We start from the raw sequence: 20089 nt of genomic DNA, 5'->3' as shown, positions 1-20089 counted from the left end.
AGAGCAATATGGAAATATGTGTTGCAGGAAAGTACTGGCATAACCTAAATCAGACTTTATCGGTGGGGGAAAAAAGTCGGAATCCTAACATGTCAGAAAACAATCGTCCAAAATTGTTTCTACATGAAACTGAAAAAAATAAATTAATTCATTTAAACAAAGAAATGCTTCTTGGTTCCACGGTATCAGCTCAGAGAAGGGAGGCTCACTGTGGACAAAGGCTTTGGGGAAGTAGATTTTGGGGTTGGAGGACCTGGATTTGAATTGCGACTCTCCAGCTCACACACACTCACACTCACAAACAGGGCGCTTTGAAGTCTGGGAGGAGGCTGAGGGACATTCCAAGGATGTGTGTAAGGGAGAGGGGACCAGGATTCTCAGCCTTCGGAGAAGCAGAGATTCCCCGCTCTGTTTAAGCCCATACGAGAGGATCACAGATACGTAGCTGGAAGAGGCCATCAGGGCCAATGACCTCATTTTACTGATAAGGAAACTGAGGCTCGCCTTGCTCCAAGTCGATCTTCACACACTGATCCTGTGCCGAGTACGCTGGCCATCCATCCGAGTATCAGCCCATCCTCCAGCGAGGAAGACAATCATTTTGGCTGTTATTGACATTCTATCAGTTTGAAAAACAAAACAACACAAAAATGGGGGTGGGATGGAAGACTGGCAATGGTAGACCTGGAGACAGGAAGACGAGTTCAAATCTCTCCTCCAATACGTATTACCTCTGTGGCCCGGGGCAAGTCAGTTTCTTCATCTGTAAAATGGGGAGGGAGTGATAAGAAATAGCGCCTCCTTTCCGGAGTAGTTGTGGGAAATAAATGAAGTAAGGGGTATAAAGCGCGGGTCGTCATTAGAACGAGCCGACCCTAATAGCGCCCTAGGCTTCTCACTGACCGCAGGGCAGAGCAGAGCAGCGACCTGCAAAAAATCCAGTTGGGAGATGATCTCAAGGCAAGGCACCAGGCTGGGGATAACTGAGGGAGGAAAAACACCTCTCCCGGCTGGAAGAATGTCAGCGCCCTGGGGAAGAGCCCTGCTCCCTGTCTGCCGGAGATAGCCCTGACCACCGTTCTGGTCTCAGGGTATATTTTTGTATAGGCACGACTTAGAGACCATCACCACCATGCAGTCCTGAGGATGATGCACCCGGTTCGGGGTTTTCTTGGCAGAGATCCTGGAGTGATTCACCGTTTTCCTTTTCCAGCTCATTTTACAGATGAGGAAACTGAGGCAAACAGAGTTAAGTGACTTGCCCAGGGTCATATAGCCGGTAAGTGTCTGAGGTGGGATTTGATCTTGGGTCTTCCTGACTCCAGGCCTGGCTCTCTAGCCATTGTTCAATAACATTTTACAGTCTCTTCTCCCAACAGCCCTGTGGGGCAGATAGAGTGTTTATATATTATCATCCCCATTTTACAGATGAAAGTGATCAAGAGAGTCCAAGTGACCAAGGCTACATGGCTAGGAAGTGGTGGAACTGGAAATCAAGCACAGGTCTTCTGGAGTGAAGGTGTATTTGGGTACCTGTGATAATCCATATTTATAGAATACTTTTAAGGTTTACAAAATGCTTTCTTCAAACAAATAGTGCAAGTGTAGGAATTAAATATATAATATATAGAATGCACAGTAACAAATATCATATATTTGTTTATATTGTGTTATATAAACATAAAGAAAAGGAAACAAATTCAAGTTAAATTGCCCAAGATCACCCAGCTGGTAAGCTCCTAATTGTAGGCTAGAGTTCTTTCCTATATATAACTATATAAAATAATAAATATTATATGAATATAAATGAAATCTATAAATGGGTGATTATATAATGTAAATATAAATGAAATATATAAATGTGTGAATGTATAATATAAATATAAATGAAATATATAGATGTGTGATTATAATATGAATAAAAATGAAATATGTAAACATGTGAACATAATAAATGTAAATAAAATATACAAATGTGTGATTAAATAATATAAATATAAATGATACAAATGTGTGACTATGTGATATGAATATAAATGTAATATATAAATGTATGGATATAGGATATAAATATAATATAAACACAAATGAAATATATGTGGATATTTACTATAACTATAAATGAAATCTATAAATTAGTGAATATGTAAATGTAAATTTATAAGTATATTATTTATATGCCTGTTGGACTGGACCTGTGAATTTTATAGGGAGCTCCCGGTGAGGAATTCAGATCAGCACCTTCTCTGAAATTTCTATTCTTAGAGAATTATCTGAGTCATTGAAAGGATAAGTGACTTGCCTAGCTAGGGTCATACGATGAGGCTAGGTGAGGGGCAGGACTTGGATCTAGGTTTTCCTTGGGATATATGGGTGAAAGAGGAGTAGCACCTCTGGTGTGAGGACTTGCAGAGTCCTTTTTGGACCTGCTCATGAACCCTTCACCTAACTCTCACCCATGGCTCCAAGAAGCTTTAGCACGTACAGTGGCTACATCCCAGCAAAACCATCTTGGTTCAGGATAAACCAGGCTGAGGATAACCAACAGATCTCCAGCCTATTGTTGAATTAGGGGAATGGCTGTCCAAGCCTGTGAAGACTTCCCCTGGTGGAATGGGCAGATGGGAACAATTTTTTCCTGGGAAGGCAGTTGAAACAGGTGCTGTGGGGTGCTTAGAGCTTAAGGTCAGACATCAGAGAAGCCAGTGGCCTTCACTGCATCCTAGACCATCACTGGCCATCTTGACTCTTGTCCTGCCTCCAAACTTTGCTGACACTGGAAGAAAGAGTGGAGTTGATGATTTTGTGCAAGTCTGCCTCACTTAAATCCAATTCATGCATAAGTCAAAACATCACCCCGTGATAGCATTGATCCTCTTTGAAAACAAAAGATAAATAAAGCCCATCACCCCCATGATGCCATCTTATAAATGCATGTGTTTGCGTGTGTTTACATGACAGTGAATGAGTGAGTAAATGTATTCGTCTAGTTGGCCCTTCCAAGATGAAATCAGTTGTCAGAAGTCTTCTTTGATCTCCTGATTGTTCTCTCGGGGAGTCCAGATGTGTAGGCAGATGTTCCACTTCAAGGAAGCTGAATGAATGGGCTACAAATCCATGCTCTCCAACCTCAGCTGAGCCTTCTTGGCTGTGCTGTCATGCTTATCTCTGTTTCTTAGTAACTCTCTATTAAATGACCAAATCTTATTCAAATCCTTGACCCTATTAACCATTGTACCCAGTGCTGAACCCCATCTGACTTCGCTGAAAAGATTCGTGGCCATCTGAGGTGAACTCCCTCCAGAGCATCCTCCATCTACTTTCAGATCAAGCTTTCTAAAAGAAAGGGCTGATTCTGCCATCCCCCAACTCAGGAATCTTTAGTTGGCTCCCAGGGGCTCACAAAAAAAAACTAAATTCCTTACCCACAAGATAGCTTCAATTTACCTTAATAAACGTATCTACTTGGGGCAGGTAGTGCTCAGTGAACTGAGAGCCAGACATAGAGTTGGGAGGCTTGGGTTCAAATCTAACCTCAGACACTCCCTAATGGCAAATCACTTAATCCCCATTGCCTAGCTCCTACTGCTTTTCTGCCTCAGAACCAATACTTAATATTGTTTCTAAGATAGAAGTTAAGGATTTTACAAATAAATGTTTCTACTCATCAGATGCTTCTGAATTTTTTCCCCTTGATTTGTCACTTCTGTGACTTTGATCATGTCTGCCCTGTCTGAAATGATGTCTCCTTCCTCCTTCTCCCTATCCATCTCTGAAAAATCCTTCCCATCTAACAGCTTAGGAATCTGAGGCCCAGAGACATTGTGACAGACTCAGAATTATCTAGGTAGCCAGTGAGAAAAATCAGAATTTGAATCTGGGACCTTAAATTCTAAATTCAGGACTCTTTTCATTACATTTCAGGGCAGTGTGGCTTTGGGGTCAGAGACTTTGAGTTCAGATCATGTGAGTCACTGGACAATTCCCTTAATTTTCTTGGTTCCCAATTTCATCATCTGTAAAATAAGAAGGCTTGGACTCCATGTCCTTTGTGATCTCTTCCAGCTCTCAATCTGTGATTCAATGACAATAATTCTTTTTTTCTTGCTGAGTATTGTATTAAAAAGGAGTTGATTTGTATACAGAGGGGTTTGGACTTTCAGTATAGAGAGGTGAAAGAGAGTAGCGCTCCCCCCTTCTCAAAGTGGGGTTCAGGGGAGACAGCTGATGTTTAGGGTTGGCTCAGAGAGAGGAGAGGGGGTTTGGAGATTTCCCCCTTCTGCCTTCCCTCCTTAGCTAAAGCTGCTCTCCCCTATTCACTCTTGTCCCTCTTGTCCCCCCTCCACTACTCGAAACCCAAAGTTCTCCCCTTGATCTGTTCACTCACACTCAGCTTGGGGAACAGATAACTTTTAATGTCAACTCAATCAGGTAATATAAAAAGGAATAATGGGCAGGGAAGACTGGGAAAAGGAAAGTGGGGCAAAGGGGTCCATGTCTCTATCTTAACCCTTTTCCCTCCCTCCTCCAGTCTGGGGGGAACTCAGGCCTTAGCAGCCTGAGCCCCCTGAGAGAAAGTCAGGTTGACTCACCCCTGGGCAATAGGAGCTGAGGTAAAGTCTGCTCAGGTTTCTCTTCAGAAAGTCCCTTCAATTGGGAAGTGTTAGGGGGAAAGATTTCCAGTCACCAGCAGGAAAAGTGGGCAACCCTCAGGAGAAAGTTTTAATCCACCTCTCCCCACTAAGGACCTCACTGCTCTCCCCTCCTACCAGAGCCTTCTCCTCAAGATTCCAAACACCTGAGGCCCCTCCCCTAGTGATGTGATCAGTTTCACACACTCTTCAGCCTGGTACTTTTTCTTTAGTTCCAGCCTCTGTCACAGTATTTTTTATTTTTTTATGATCAAAAACTTAATTTTCCTTATTTCATGTAATAATAATTTTCAACATACATTTCCCAAAATGACAAGATTCAAACTGTCTTCCTCCCTTGCTTCCCTACCCCTCCTCAGAGATGGCAAGCAATTTGATCTGGGCCATACATGTATTAACATGCAAAACACACTTACATACTGGCCATTGTTGTAAGAGCACACTCACACAAAACCCAAACCATAAATAAAATGATATGAAAGTCAATGACAATAATTCTTGCAACAACAACCCTGCGAGGCAAGTAGAGCAATATTATTATCTCAGTTTTACAGATGAAAAAACAGATGCTTTAGGGAGTCATGATTATAAAAATTGGGACCCAGACCCTTGTTTTCTGGTTCAAAAAGCTGCATTTCATTCAGTGGAACCATTGGTCTAGGTTTCCAAAGATCTGGGTCCCAGTTTTTCCAGTGATACTTAACTAGCTGTGTGACTGTGGGTAAGTCACTTACCTTCTGAGTTTCAATTTCCTCATCTGTAAATTGGAGCTATTAATTCCTTACCTAAAGTACTTTGTAAACTTTAAGGTGTCACAGAAATGTGAAATATGAGCTATTTAAATTCAAATTAGAACCCTCATGGCTGAACAGTAAGTAGAACATTGGGCTGAGTCAGAAGGAACTGAGTTAAAATATTGGCATCAGGTTCTTAAGAGCTGTGTGACCTAGTCAAATCACTTAACCACTGTCTGACTTAGTTTCTTCAACTGTAAAATGAGGAAAATTATAGTGCCTGCCTCTTGGGGTTATGAGGATTAAGTATTTGTAAAGTGCTTAGCACAATGCTTGGACTCTGAGGTAGGTGCTTACTCAATAAGCACATGTTTCTTTCTTTTGGAATTAGGGAGATGAGGGTTCAGGTTCTGCCTCTGCTACAAAACTGGTTGTATGACCCAAGACAAGCCATTTAATCTTTCAGGGTTCCCTCACCCCAGATAATTTGGGGATATGGTACTGATTTGAATTAAACCAAGAAAATTCCTCACCAGGAATTCCCAATACTGATGAAATCAGAAGGCAGATTAAAACAAAATTCAGGTTCTCTCTCTTCATACTTCGTTCTTTGTTACATGAATCATACTCTGTTTTGTGTTAGGGTGATTCATGCCTATCTAAGTCTGCTTCCCATGTAGACTAGAAGCTCCACAATTTGGAAGGATGCCCAAAGAGCTATAAAACTGTGCATAACCTTTAACCCCAACAATACCACCAGTAGATCTGTCTCCCAAAGAAATCAATAAAAGGGAACAAGACCTATTTGTACCAAAAATAGGAATAGCAGTTCTTTTGTGGTGGCAAAGAATTGGAATGTTTTTTTGTGGGGTGTCCATCAATTGGAGAAGGCTGAACAAGTGGAGGTGTATGATTGTGTTGGAATACTATGGTGCTAGCAATACACAGTTAGTAATCATAATGCTGAATGTGAATGGGATGAACTCACCCATAAAACGGAAGCAGATAGCAGAATGGATTAAAAACCAGAATCCTACCATATGTTGTTTACAAGAAACACATTGTGTTTTCACAAGAAACACAGAGTGACACACACAGATTAAAGGTAAAAGTCTGGAGAATTTATTATGCATCATCTAAAGTAAAAAAAGCAAGGGTAGCAATCATGATACCAGATGAAGTCAAAGTAGAAACTGGTCTGATTAAAAGAGATAAGGAAGGAAATTACATTTTGCTGAAAGATACTATAAACAATAAAGTAATATAATCACTAAACATTTATGTACCAAATAGTATAGCATCTAGATTTCTAAGGGAATACTATGGTACTTGAAGAAATGATGAGCAGGGTGACTTCAGAAAAACCTGGGAAGACTCGCATGAATGGACACAGAATGAAGTGAGCAGAATCAGAACATTGTACAAAGTAGAATGATGATAAAGTAGTACAATGATCAACTGTGAAAGATTTAGCTATTGTCAGCAATACAGTGATTCAAGACAACTCCCAAAGACTCATGGTGAAAAATGCCATCTGCCTCCAGAGAAGGAACTGCTGAGCAAAACATACCATTATCACTTTATTTTCTTGGTGGGTTATTATTTTTTTTAATGTGAGTCTTCTACAACATGACCAATGTAGAAATATATTTTGCATGTTTGTACATGTATAATCTAGATTAAATTGTTTACTAACTTGGGGAAGGAGGAGAGAATAGAGGGAGAGAGAGAATTTGGAACTCAAAATTTTAGAAAATGTGAAAATTGTTTTTATGTGTAATTGGGAAGAATTTTATATGCGTGTATTTTTCTTTTAAAGAATGTAAGCTCCCTGAGGGCAGGATTGTTGTTCAGTAAGGTCTGACTCTTCACAATTTCCTGGCAGAGATACTAGAATGGTTGGCCGTTTCCTTCTCCATCTCATTTTACAAATGAGGAAACTGAGGCAAACTGAGTTCAGTGACTTGCTCAGTATCATGCAGCTAGGAAGTGTCTGAGGCCAGATTTGAACTCATGAAAATGAGTCTCCTTAACTACAGGTCTGGCACCCTATTCACTGAGCCACCTAGCTGTGCCCCCCCCCACTTGTTACAGTATTAATTCCTGGGTAACCTTAGGCCAGACATCTCTACTCTTAGAGCCTTAAATGTTTTCATCTTCTTCAGAAGAGAACATCTCTGAGGTCTCCTCTAACTCTGAATGCCCTCATCCTAAAAGCATAGATGGAGCATGAGAGAATTAGTAACAGCAGACAGAAGGACAGTGAATAACTTGGCAGAGGGCAGTCACACCTCCTTTCGCACATCAACCCTATGAGGTAGGCAGGCCAGACTTGGGGGTTGGGGAGACACTCAGAGAGTTTCCATTGTGTCAGCAGAAGCCTCTCCTGCTCCCCCTTTCCTCCCCCCAGCAGCCTCTGGAAGCTCCCAGAGGCTTGTAAAGCTGTCACTGCTGGGGAGTCAGGGAAGGGTGGTCCTGCCCTCATGGGACCCAGCAGCCCAGTTCCCCAGGGGGCAGGAGGTGGGAGAATATGCATGTGTGTGTTCTGGGGGAGGAGGGGGATATGGGGGGGCAATGAAAACCTCCTTGGGCTTCCTGAATCCTGGATCTAGAGCTAGTAGGGGTCTTAGAAGCTGGACAGAGCCTAGGGGGAGTCCTGGTCCCTCGGCCAAGGGGATCCCCAAGGACAGGTTCCTTGGGGCTGCTTCTAGCACTTTCTCAGACTGGTGTGGGGGGATTTTCTCATGTCACTGGTTATTTCCCCCCAGCTCTCTGAAGCCTTCCCACACAACCTAGGCTTTGATTGCCTAACCTTTTCTGCTCTTCTGCCTTGGAACCAATATGCAATATTGATTCTAAGACAGAAGGTAAGGGGTTTTATTTAAAAAAGAAAAGAATCTTTGCACCAGGAGATTTCTATGGGATCTTAAGGCAGTGTGCAATACTAGTTAGGGTGCTGGATGTGGAGTCAGAAGACTCGGGTTCAAATTCTGCTTCTGATACTAAGTGTGGAACCATGGACAAGTTACTTTATTTCTCTCCCTCAGTTTCCCCATCTATAAAATGGTGAGGCTCAAGTGCCATCTACCAGTTATTTTAGTTGCAGTTTCAAAACCTGTGATTCCCTTGATTCCCCCTTCTTTCTGGTCCCTGCAAAGAAGACCAAGGCTCCTCAGGGCCCCTTGCCTCTCCTCATCCTTTGAGGTTTGGTTCAGAGAAAGGACCTGGCCAGCATGATTGAGGGTCGGTGATCCAGAGAAATCCATGGACTGATCAGTCCATACTTAGGTGATCCGTGCTGTTCGGATTATGTGAAAAGAGCCTGGGTTGATGTCCAGTAAACTCTAGAGTAAAAGTTTAGCCTCGGCTCTGAGGGGGATGCAACCCAGAGAGAATGCACTAAGGATCTGCCAGGGAGTCAGTTTCTTTGAGGAAGAAGGCAATGCCCCTTTGGTCTGTGCTTGTGGACAGGGAGAATAAACTGGTTCCAGGTGGTTCCCCTCATTTTAAACCTTGATTTCTTCATCTCCCAAGATGAGCTGGCAGTAAATGTCCAGGATGAATGAGGGGGAAATTCCTTTATGTGTCAGGCTCAAGTGAATATTGGTTGTAAATTCCTGGAGGACAGGGATTGTTTCTTTCTTTCTTTCTTTCTTTCTTTCTTTCTTTCTTTCTTTCTTTCTTTCTTTCTTTCTTTCTTTCTTTCTTTCTTTCTTTCTTTCTTTCTTTCTTTCTTTCTTTCTTTCTTTCTTTCTTTCTTTCTTTCTTTCTTTCTTTCTCTTTCTTTCTTCCCAGTGCTTAGCACAGTGCTGTAGTAAACAACATTTCTTGTTCATTTGTGTCCAACTCTTTGGGACTCCATTTGAGGTTTTCTTGGCTAAGATACTGAACGAGTTTGCCATTTGCGTCTCCAGTTCATTTTGTAGATGAGGAAACTGAGGCAAACAGGATTAGGTCTGGGTACATAATGGTGCTCAATAAGTGTTTATTAATCGATTGAATATTATTCTTAGTGGGCCAGGGACATGGCTGTCTAGCAGTGAAGATGCTTTCAAAGAGTACCTTAAATTGGGAGATTTTCTTAGAGATCAATTATCAGATGAAGAAATTGGGCCCCAAAGGAAAGGAAGTGACTTCTGAGGTGACACAAGTATTTTGTGGAAGAATCTGGATTAGAGCCTGGAGGCCCTGGTCAAGGATGCTTTTTGTTACACTTAGAGATGTGCTAGTATCAGGCACAATCAGATTTTGAGAGCATATAAATCAGGGCTTGCTTTACTGTTTTGTTGATTGTCAATCCTTGAAAAAGGGAAAATGGTAATGCAGATTCAACTCAAAAGTTTTTGACCCTTTACCCCCCCCAAAAAGCCAGCTTTGAGACACTAATCAGCACTCCCCTGATAAAATCATACTGCTTCTCTAATAAGAACTCCCATGTATTTATAGAACTCCATAGACTTTCTTGTTTAAAAAAGAAATATTTTCACTTTTTATAGAAACTGTTTAGCTCATGTATGCCACGAGATGAAAAAAATGAAAACAAGAAGGATCTTGGAGATCATTTGATCTATTGCACTCATTTTACAAATAAAAAAACTGAGGCCTAAGGAGATCAAACTAATTTGTCCAAGGTCTATCAGACTCTTAATTTTTTTTTTTTAGTCCTTACCTTCCATCTTGGAATCAATATTGGTTCTAAGGCAGAAGAGTGGTAAAGACTAGGCAATGGGGATAAGTAACTTGCTCAGGGTCACATAGCTAGGAAGTATCTGAGGCCAAATTTGAACCCAAGACCTCCCATCTTCTAGGCTTCACTCTCAATCCACTGAGACACCTAGCTTGGCCCCTTAAATTTGTTTTTTTTAAGACTGATTCTTCCCTATCTTAATTTTTAATAAGCATTCACATAAGTTTTCTGAAGTTATATGATCCATAGTTTCCTTCCCTTCTTCCCTCCCCACTCCTGGATTTAGGAGTCTCCCTATCTTGACCAGGCTAGAACTGCAGTGGCTATTCATAGGCCCAATTCCACTCAGATCAGCCCAAGAGCTTTGGCTACTGCATTTCCAACCTGGGCCTGTGAGATCCCTCTCAGGTAACTCGGTGCTTCCTTGTTTCTGAGGGCTTAATCTTTTTTTCTTTTAAACCCTTACCTTCCGTCTTGGAGTCAATACAGTGTATTGGCTCCAAGGCAGAAGAGTGGTAAGGGCTAGGCAATGGGGGTCAAGTGACTTGCCCAGGGTCACACAGCTGGGAAGTGGCTGAGGCCAGATTTTTGAACCTAGGACCTCCCGTCTCTAGGGCTGGCTCTCAATCCACTGAGATACCCAGCTGCCCCCTGAGGGCTTAATCTTAATGCTAAATTTAATGTGGATGCCAGATCAAACTTAGAACCCAGAATTCAAGAGGTTGCAGGATTCCAGGAGTGTGCCAATGGCTACCATGGACTTCCTAATTCACTATTTGTAGGCTCTCCATCCATAAAATGGAGAATTGTTTTAAAACACAAAGGATTCACCCCAAGATGCGTTTGGTGATGGTTTTTATATTGTATATGGGTGGGAAGCATTCATTTGGTAAAGGAGGGGCATGGCCTTTGTCAGTGTAAGAGGATGATGGCCATGGTATGGATGATGGTGCTGGGGATCATGGGAATGGTGATGTTGAAGGAATGATGGCCAATGGTGGGTAGTGACAGTGATCATGGTGACGGTGGTGATGGTGGCAACAGTGTCGTGACCGTTAGATGGTGGCAATGATGAAGGTGATGGTGGTGGTTACCTCCATCCCATGGATTATTTTTTTGGAGGATGGTTGCCATTTTGTTGGCTTCTCCCTCTCTCAGGCCAAGCTGAACCTCTTGACGATGATCTTTCACATATGACTCATTCCTTTGCAGATTCCATCAGCGGCCCCTTCCCTGCCTCTTCCCACCGATGTCACCACAAACAGAAGCACTGTCTGCCAGCGCCTCCGGGGGGCAGCCTCCCGGCCACCCCACTCCTCTTCCACCCACACACCAAGGGCTCCCAGATCCTCATGGACCTCAGCCACAAAGCCGTCAAGCGGCAGGCTAGCTTCTGTAACGCCATCACCTTCAGCAACCGGCCTGTCCTCATCTATGAACAAGTCAGGCTAAAGGTGACACTCATCCTTCTTCCTTGTCTTATCTCCCCTCTGCCCTCATTCCCCTAAACTGCCTCCCCCAAACCCACATTCTCTCTAATTCCTCCCTTGGCTTCTCTCTCAGTCATTCCTCCCTGCTATGCCTAAAGGATAGGGGGAGAAGGCAGATGTGGGAGCACCCCTGGGAGGTCTCCATCCAGCATCCAGGATGGGATGGGGCAGGATGGATGCAGGAAGGTTTCCTAGAGGAAGTACACTAGTGATCATCTCAAAATGCTAGGAGTAAGAGTGGGGTTCCCCTTTTCCTTTCCCAGTTCAGGTAGAGTCTGCCAGGAGGACGAGCCATACTGAGGTCTCTCTCTCACCTCCTCCTTCAGGAAGGTCACTTTGAGTGACTGAGTTGGGAATGGGGGAAAGGGTGCCTGAACTGAGTCTGAATTGAGTCTTCTCTCCCCTGGCTTCCACAGATCACCAAGAAACAATGCTGCTGGAGTGGGGCTCTCCGGCTGGGGTTCACCTGCAAGGATCCTTCACGAATTAACCCAGACACACTGCCCAAGTATGCCTGTCCTGACCTGGTATCCCAGAGTGGCTTCTGGGCTAAGGCATTACCTGAGGAGTACGCTAATGAGGGTAACATCATTGCCTTCTGGGTAGACAAGAAGGGCCGTGTCTTTTACCGGGTCAATGATTCTGCCGCCATGCTGTTCTTCAGTGGTGTCCGAACTGCCGATCCCCTGTGGGCCCTGGTGGACGTCTATGGCCTCACGAGGGGTGTCCAGCTGCTCGGTAAGTCTTGTTCCCCCATTTCCATCTTTATCTTTCTCTACCATCATCCACCCAGGGCCCAGATTTTCAAAGCAGACCTTGGATGTTCAGTAAGAACAAGAATAATGATGATTGCTCTTTCACCAAGTATAAGCATTCCCTTTTCCCATTCCATTAGCATCTTGAATTGTTTCCTTGAAATAGAATTTCCAGAGGTGTTAGTTCCACAAGAATAATCTTATCCATGGGTAACTGGCTAAATGACGTCATACATTAGGTCCTTCACCCTTATTGGAGGACTTTAGTTATAATGTTGGGGACAGTTAGATGGCACAATGGATCAAATACCAGGCTCAGGGTCAGCAAGACTTGAGTTCAGACACGTATTAGTTGTGTGACCCCTGAGAAAGTCACTTAGCCTCAGTTTCTTCATCTGTAAAATGGAGACAAATAGTAGCATCTACTTTCCAGGGTGATTGTGAGGATCAAATGAGACAGCAATTGTAAAGCACTTAGCACAGTGCATCAGTATACAAATGTTAGTTATTATTGTTTTTAATATATCCATGTTGTTATCCAAAAACAAAATGCCACTAGCCTTGGTCAACCCTAGGGGAATCATGACTGGAAAGTGCTTTACAGATTATAAAGAACTTTCGCAAAGATTTTTTCGCTGGCCACTACCACCACCCTGAGAGGGTGACAGGAAAAGGATTATTAGGACTACCATTTTACAAAAGAGGAAATTGAAATCTAGAGTGATAAAGCGACTGGCCTGATGTTACCCAGCTACTGAATGGTTCAAACAGGATTTGAACCTGAGTTTTCTAGCACCCACTCAAAGCCTTTTTTTCCACTACGTCACAATTGCCATCTGCAGTCCCTGGATCTCTTCCCTGTTTCCTACCCCCTCTTTCCTGCAACCAGCTGTCTGTATAAAGTATCAGGGAGGGGAGGAATCAGGAGGCATGTGGTTGATTACCCTGGGTAATTAGGGTGATAAAGGCAGGGCACACAAGGCCAGGGAAAGAGATGGGAGGGGGAGAGATGAAAGATCACTGGGAAGCCTTTGGCAAAAGAGAATTCTCTCCCTAGAGAACAAAGTCAAGGCCTCATGCTTGCCTTGATCTCCTGGGCCACACCTAGGAAAGACACATGGTCACTAAGGCTATTTCAAGGGTTCCTGTCTTGTTCCTCTTTCGCCCACCCCAAGCCAGGAAGGAAAAGATTTCATAGACTCTCTTAAGCTCTAGAAAAACTCACAGAACAAAAGAGTATTCAACAAAGAAAATAGAACTATAGAATATCTAAAATAGAACATAGAACTATGGATCATTCAAGCTTGTAGGGACCCTTAGGGATCTTCTCACCCCCTCAAGTCAGGAAGTAAAAGATTCATAGGCTCCCTTAAGTCCTAGAACAACTCATAGAATTATAGAAAATTCAACACAGAAAATAGAACTATAGAATATTTAATCCAGGACATAGAACTAACTAAACAATATTTAAAATAGAACACAAAACTATTGATCATTCAGGCTTATAGGGACCTTTAGCAATCTTCTAACCCTCTCAAGATAGGAAGGAAAAGATTCATATACTTCCATAAGCCCTAGAACAACTCATAGAATTATAGAACATTCAACACAGAAAATAGAACCATAGAATATTGAATCCAGAACCATAGATCATTCAAGCTTGAAGGGACCCTTAGGGATCTTCTCACTCTCTCAAGTCAGGAAGGAGAAGATTCATAGGCTCCCTTAAGCCCTAGAACAACTCATAGAATTATAGAACATTCAACATAGAAAATAGAACTATAGAATATTTAATCCAGAACATAGAAGTATAGATCATTGAAGCTTGTAGGAAGCCTTAGAGATCTTCTAAACTTCCTATTTTATTGAAGAGAAGATTGAGGCCCAAAGAGGGTCAGTGACTTTGCCCATGATGACCAAATAAGTTCGTGGTCAAGTCTCTTGACCCCTACTCCCTAGTTTTTCCTACTAGATCCCAATGTGTAGGGGTGTATGTGAGTATGTATGTGTATGTGTGATTTTTTTTTTAAACCCTTACCTTCCGTCTTGGAGTCAATACTGTGTATTGGCTCCAAGGCAGAAGAGTGGTAAGGGCTAGGCAATGGGGGTCAAGTGACTTGCCCAGGGTCACACAGCTAGGAAGTGGCTGAGGCCAGATTTTAACCTAGGACCTCCCGTCTCTAGGACTGGCTCTTAATCCACTGAGCTACCCAGCTGCCCCCTGTATGTGTGATTTTTGCCTAATTATACAAAGGCATATACATGCCTGCAGTACCATGTGCAAGAATCTGCCCATTTATATGTTGAAAGTCAGGACTTGTTTGGTTTAGGCCTTGAATCCACAGTGGAATTGACTTAAAAACAACAACAAATATGCCTCAGAGTCTCAAATCAGTGAGGTCAGAAGGCAGAAAATTTATTTTTCAATGCCTTAATGGAATGAACAGATGTAGTTAAAGATAATGAAATTAATAGCAATAAAAACTTTCTCTCTTTTTGCAAGCCCTAGAGATAATGAAAATGTTTGATTAGATAGTATTTGGGAACTGAGCTTAGCATTTCTTTTGTTCAGTAAATGTGTTTCTTAATTAATTTTAGTCTTTTTGGTTTTATGTAAACTCCAACCTAAGGTCGACCTTGCATTGATAATTTTCAGAAGGTTGTATGATGAGAATGGGCAGCCTGGTACAGTGGAAAGAGACATCCGGGGGGTTGGGTGCTGTTCTGCCACTTGTGAGGCTAGTACTTTCTTGAAGTCTTGGTTTCCTCTCCTGTGAAATGGGAATGATAATACTCCCTGAGCCTACTTCGCAGGGTGGCTGTGAGAAAAGTGCTGCGTAAACTATAAAGTGCATCCATGCCTTGTTCTCCAAGGTGGTTTGTGACGATGCCCATTCTAGCATGTTCCATGTGTTGTCTGATGGGACACGCCAGGTATTCCTTGTATGCACACCTTCTGACATATTCTGACTACTGTGCTGCCTATTGCATGGAGACTGGGCATTTATTCTTGCAAAGACTTGAACTAATCCTGATGTAGAGGATGGGATAAAGCTGGAGAGCGAGGGAAGAGAGCCAGGCCTCTGAGCTATAGCCCTGTGTGGGCCCAAAAGGTCCCATTTAGCTCTGACCCAAGACGATCCTAATTCTATGACTCTAGGACTTGGCATCATCTCTCTCTGGAGTGTGCATTTCTCAGCTCTGTTTCCTGCAGCCACCCACTAGAGGATGAAGCATTTTCTATGACTTGTGACCATTCCTACTCCCTCCACTCTTATATCCCTGAGCTCCCTGGGACTGGTCACGGCTGTCCTCCTGCTCTTATGGCAAAGAGATCAGGCCAGTGCTGAGGAGGGGGCTCCAGTGAGGGGCTCAGGGATGCTAAAGGAGCGAGGAGTCCAGCTGAGACTGACTGAACTCCCAAGTCATACTGCTGATGAAAGCTTCTGCTATTTAGACAGCCATCATTCTGGCTATATTCTGAGATATTTGTAAAACATCTAGCACTGCCCACATAGTAAATGCTTGTTAAATGCTTATTTTCTTCCTCCCTCCCTTCCTTCTTTCCTTCCTTCCTTTTTTTCCTTCCTCCCTCCCCTCCTCCTTTCCTCCTTCCCTCTCTCCCTCCCTCCCTCCCTCCCTCCCTCCTTTCTTTCCTTCCTTCCTTCTTCTTCCTTCCTTCCTTCCTTCCTTCCTTCCTTCCTTCCTTCCTTCCTTCCTTCCTTCCTTCCTTCCTTCCTTCCTTCCTTCCTTCCTTCCTTCCTCCCTCCCTTTTTTCTTTCCTCCTTCCCTCTCTTCTATCCTCCTTCCCTCTCTTCTATCCTCTTTCCTTTCTCCCTTCCTCTGTCCTTTCCTTCTTCCCTTTCTCCCTTCTTTCCCTTTTCTATTTGCTTAGAGCCAGAAACAAAGGGAGCTACTTTCATGTGCCTGCCTTAGCATCATTCATTCTGTTTCTTTCAGCAAGCAATTCCAGAGTGCCTGCTGTCTACTCAAGTCCTATTCCCAACTATGTAAAGGGGTGGGGGTGCATAATGAAGAACACCCAGCTTCTGCCCACAAAGGACTGACAATTTAGTAGGAAGATGAGTCACAGGCATTAAATGCTTGTCACCAGGCAGGATGGTTTGTGATCATCATAGGGGTCAACTGAGTGTTCTAACTTTCAATAATGGGGGAGTTCAGAGTAGGGAGAAGTGACTGAAAGTTGGAATAGACAAGTGTTTGGCTTTTGATGGAGTGTAAAGTGCTTCCTTTACTCTATACTGGATATTCTGTGCTTCTGGGGTTTACCAGCACTGGCTAGGGGCCCCAAGTACAGGGTTCAGATAAATGTATTTCTAGGGTCTTTAAGTCTGAGTTTTTTGGACTCTCTGGGACTTTCCTGTTTCCTTTCTTAAAAGAAAAAATATTCCGGGAGAGCTAGCTGTGTCCTTGCCTCATGTAGCTCTGAGGGAGGGTCTGGACCCTATAGTGAGATACAATTTAAAGACCAAGTATAGTGCTTGAGGGTTGGGGTTTTTTTAGTCAGAAATTGTTGTGGCAAGGTGATGTACCTGCAAACCATCTCCTCAGAAAGCTCTATCCCAGCTCTTCCTCCTTCTCAGCTCCTCAGCTCCAAATAGGAAAAGGAATTTTAGCTTCTCATAAAGTTTTATTTGCCATAAGCACTGGTCTTGTGGTTGGGAACATCTCTAACATGGCACCCTTGTTGATGCTATCCCTATAATAGTGCCCTGAAGGTTGGCCCACTGATAGGGACAAGAGGAAGCCAGAGCTGGGAGATGGGGGAAGAGAACAGGAATTCTAAATTCCAAGCAGAGAGTAAAGGACATCCTAATCATTGGTGGGAGGGGCTTTGGGGGCCAGTCTGGTCCCTCTATCCCATCAAGGCAGGGGCTGGGAGGGAATGAATGAGCATCCCATTCCACTTGGAATCCTAAAAGATTAGAGCTGGAAGAGACTCTAGAGATCAGGGATTCTTCACCTGGAGTCTGACCTCTTGGTTTTTTAAACTGATAATTATATTTTTCTATAATCAGTTTCCTTTGTGATACCATATATTTTATTTTATGAACTTAAACACATTATTCCAAGAAAGGCTCCATCAGATTGCCAAAGGGGTCTGTGAGGTGAATAAGGTTAGAAGCTGCTGCTATAGATCATTTAGCAGTTTTAGAGCTCTTTCAAGCCTGCAAAGTGCTTTAGATATAGATTATTTCCCTTGGCAAACAGAAACCAGAACAGAAAAGCCACAATATGACCTGCCAGGAGGAAGCAACTGAGCTTTTGTGATAAAACTCTGGCTAAGCCAAGAAAATAGCTGCCCTTTGGCTCTGACTGTGGGAAGTCAGAGAAGGCTACCTGGAGGAATTGGGGCTTGCTTTGAGTCCTGAAGGTTGGACAGAATGGCCAAAGTCTAAGAAGAGGAATGGGAGCTAATGGGGTGGGAGATCAAAGGCTCAAGGAGGAAGTGAAGTTAAGGTAGAAGAGGGAAATCTCTATCCCCTTTCCCTAAGGGTCCTCCAATGCCAGCCCAGGTACCAAACCCCTAGTTCTACCTCGATTCTCTGCCAGGATGGGGAATGAGTGGAGTGTCTCTGACTTTTCCCTTAGGACAGAAACCCAAACTGCCTAGAGTCTGAGAACATCCTACCATTTCCTAGGGAAAAATCCTCCCCTTCCCCAGTAGTTTTTCCTCCTTCCAGATCCTTCCCACCCCACCCTCCTGCCCCTGCTCAGCAGGGACTATGTGTCTGCCCAGATTCTCTTCTAACGGTTGGCTGGGCTGGCCTCAGAGTCCAGCTTTTTTGTTCCTGTGGTTTTATGGGTCTGGGATATAGCCTTGTCTGAGAGGCTTTGGGAGCTTAGTGAGCAGGCAATGAGGCAGTCATGAAAAGGGCAGGCTGAAAGGAGCTCCCAGAACCCCAGTGACCCCTCCATCACACTGGGTGAGAGCTCAGCCCTCAGGGGGACTCTGATCCTCAAGAAGCCAGGGGGGTCCAAGATGGGGGAGATTTGGCTTCTTCCCTCAAAGAGCCCCCTCTCTGAGGCCCTTTACAAATCCATAGTCTGGCTGAGGACATAAGGAACCAAACGGTGTCTAAGATGCTGACTAGCTGTTTGCCCTTGGGCAAGTCACTTCATTGATCAGCCTCATTTTCCTCATCTGTAGAGTTGGGCTAATAGCACTTACTTCACAAGGTGGTTATGAGTATCAGACATAGCAAGTACCTTGCAAATCTTTAAATCTTAATTTAATAAATATTAGCTATTTTGAAAGGAATAGGAAACTGAACCTGGGATTTCAGTGGGATAGGGAACTCATAGAGGAAGAAACATAACAGCTTCAAGGGCTAGGGGATTGCCTAGAGCCTTGATTATAAAGTGATTTATCCAGGTTCACATAGTTTGTGTCAGAAGCAAGACTTGAACTCAGGTCCTGCTGGCTCTCTAGCTACTACTACTGCTGCTGCTACTGCTGCTGCTATTACTATTCTGATTACTATTTCTACTACTACTGTTGTTTGCCTTTTAATCTTGGTTACACTGATTTTGTTAGTGCAAAAAGAATTTTAATTGAATGTAGTCAGTTATCTATTTTATATTTCATAATGTTCCCTATGCCCTGTTTTGACCTAAATTCCTTCCTTATCCATAGGTCTGAAAGGTTAATTATTTTGTGTTCCCTTAATTTACTTATTATGGTATCTCTATTTCTAAATTACCTACTACTACTACTACTACTACTACCACCACCACCACCACTACTATTACCACTACTACCACTACCTCTACTACTACTACTACTATTACTATTATATTTCTATCATTACTACTACCATTTCTATTACTACTACTACTATTACTATTTTATTGTTACTGCTATAAAAATTAAAATCAATATGCAAACCCCTCAAATTTTATATTTTATAAGATTTATTAATAATCATTAGAAATAAAGGAATAAAAAGTAATGAAATAAAACCACATGCCCATGGCTAATTTACGTGCCCAAATAGCTTGCTCCACCAATGTCCTAACCCAGGAAGGAAAGAGACCTAGCCACAGAAAACCAGCCTATTTATCCCCTGTCAATATCAGTATGTAAGGATAGGAAGTCAGTGGGCTCCTGGGAAATGTAGTTCAAAGGCACAAGATTTCCAATTACATACTACTAGTACTACTACTACTATTATTGCTACTACTACCACCACTACCACCACCACCATCACCACCACTCCTCCTCCTCCTCCTCCTCTTCCTCCTCCTCCTCCTCCTCCTCCTCCTCCTCCTCCTACTACTACTACTACTACAGTAGCTGCTACTGCTGCTGCTGTTACTACTACTTAACTACTTCTACTAAACTGTATAACTGTATAATTATATACCTGGGTATAACTGTATATGCTGGGTGGGAATGAAGAGAAGGCTGTCCTGGGCAGCCGCCTTGAAGGGAGGCTTTGGGAGAACTCTCCCCTCCATTCAGAGAGATCCCAGGAGCTGAGGATACTGACAAAATGGAATTCCAAGGTTGGTGTAATCTTGCAGGATCATGAGGTTCCAGGGGGCATGATGAAAAAGTACAAAGGATTGCATCTAGGTAGGAAATAAAGACCTTTTCTGGCATTTGACATGATTCTTCTTCCTCTTTCACTTCTCAATTCTCAGGGACACTCCATGGAGACCTCATGAATAAAACCTTTCATGTCTATGGTAGTGTACAGTTTAGAAAAGGTTTTTTTTTTTTAATTTCCATAACCAGTTTTGGAGA

At 43.1% G+C, this 20089-nt stretch overlaps 1 protein-coding gene across 2 annotated transcripts in view; it reads left to right on the top strand.

Moving 5' to 3' along the window:
* The window catches only part of NEURL1 (neuralized E3 ubiquitin protein ligase 1), a 109171-nt gene that overhangs the window by 65067 nt on the left and 24015 nt on the right, over window positions 1–20089 (top strand). For both annotated transcript variants that reach the window (XM_007479081.2, XM_007479082.3), the window contains exons 2-3: window positions 11286–11527; window positions 11980–12301. In XM_007479081.2, the coding sequence (XP_007479143.1) occupies window positions 11286–11527; window positions 11980–12301 (564 nt within the window). The remainder of the gene's footprint in view (window positions 1–11285; window positions 11528–11979; window positions 12302–20089) is intronic.

The sequence above is a fragment of the Monodelphis domestica genome, chromosome 1 (assembly GCF_027887165.1).
Source record: "Monodelphis domestica isolate mMonDom1 chromosome 1, mMonDom1.pri, whole genome shotgun sequence".
In the NCBI taxonomy this organism is placed as follows: Eukaryota; Metazoa; Chordata; class Mammalia; order Didelphimorphia; family Didelphidae; genus Monodelphis; species Monodelphis domestica.
The sequence above is the reverse complement of the archived record's forward strand: the minus strand, read 5'-3'. Positions and strand labels throughout refer to the sequence as shown.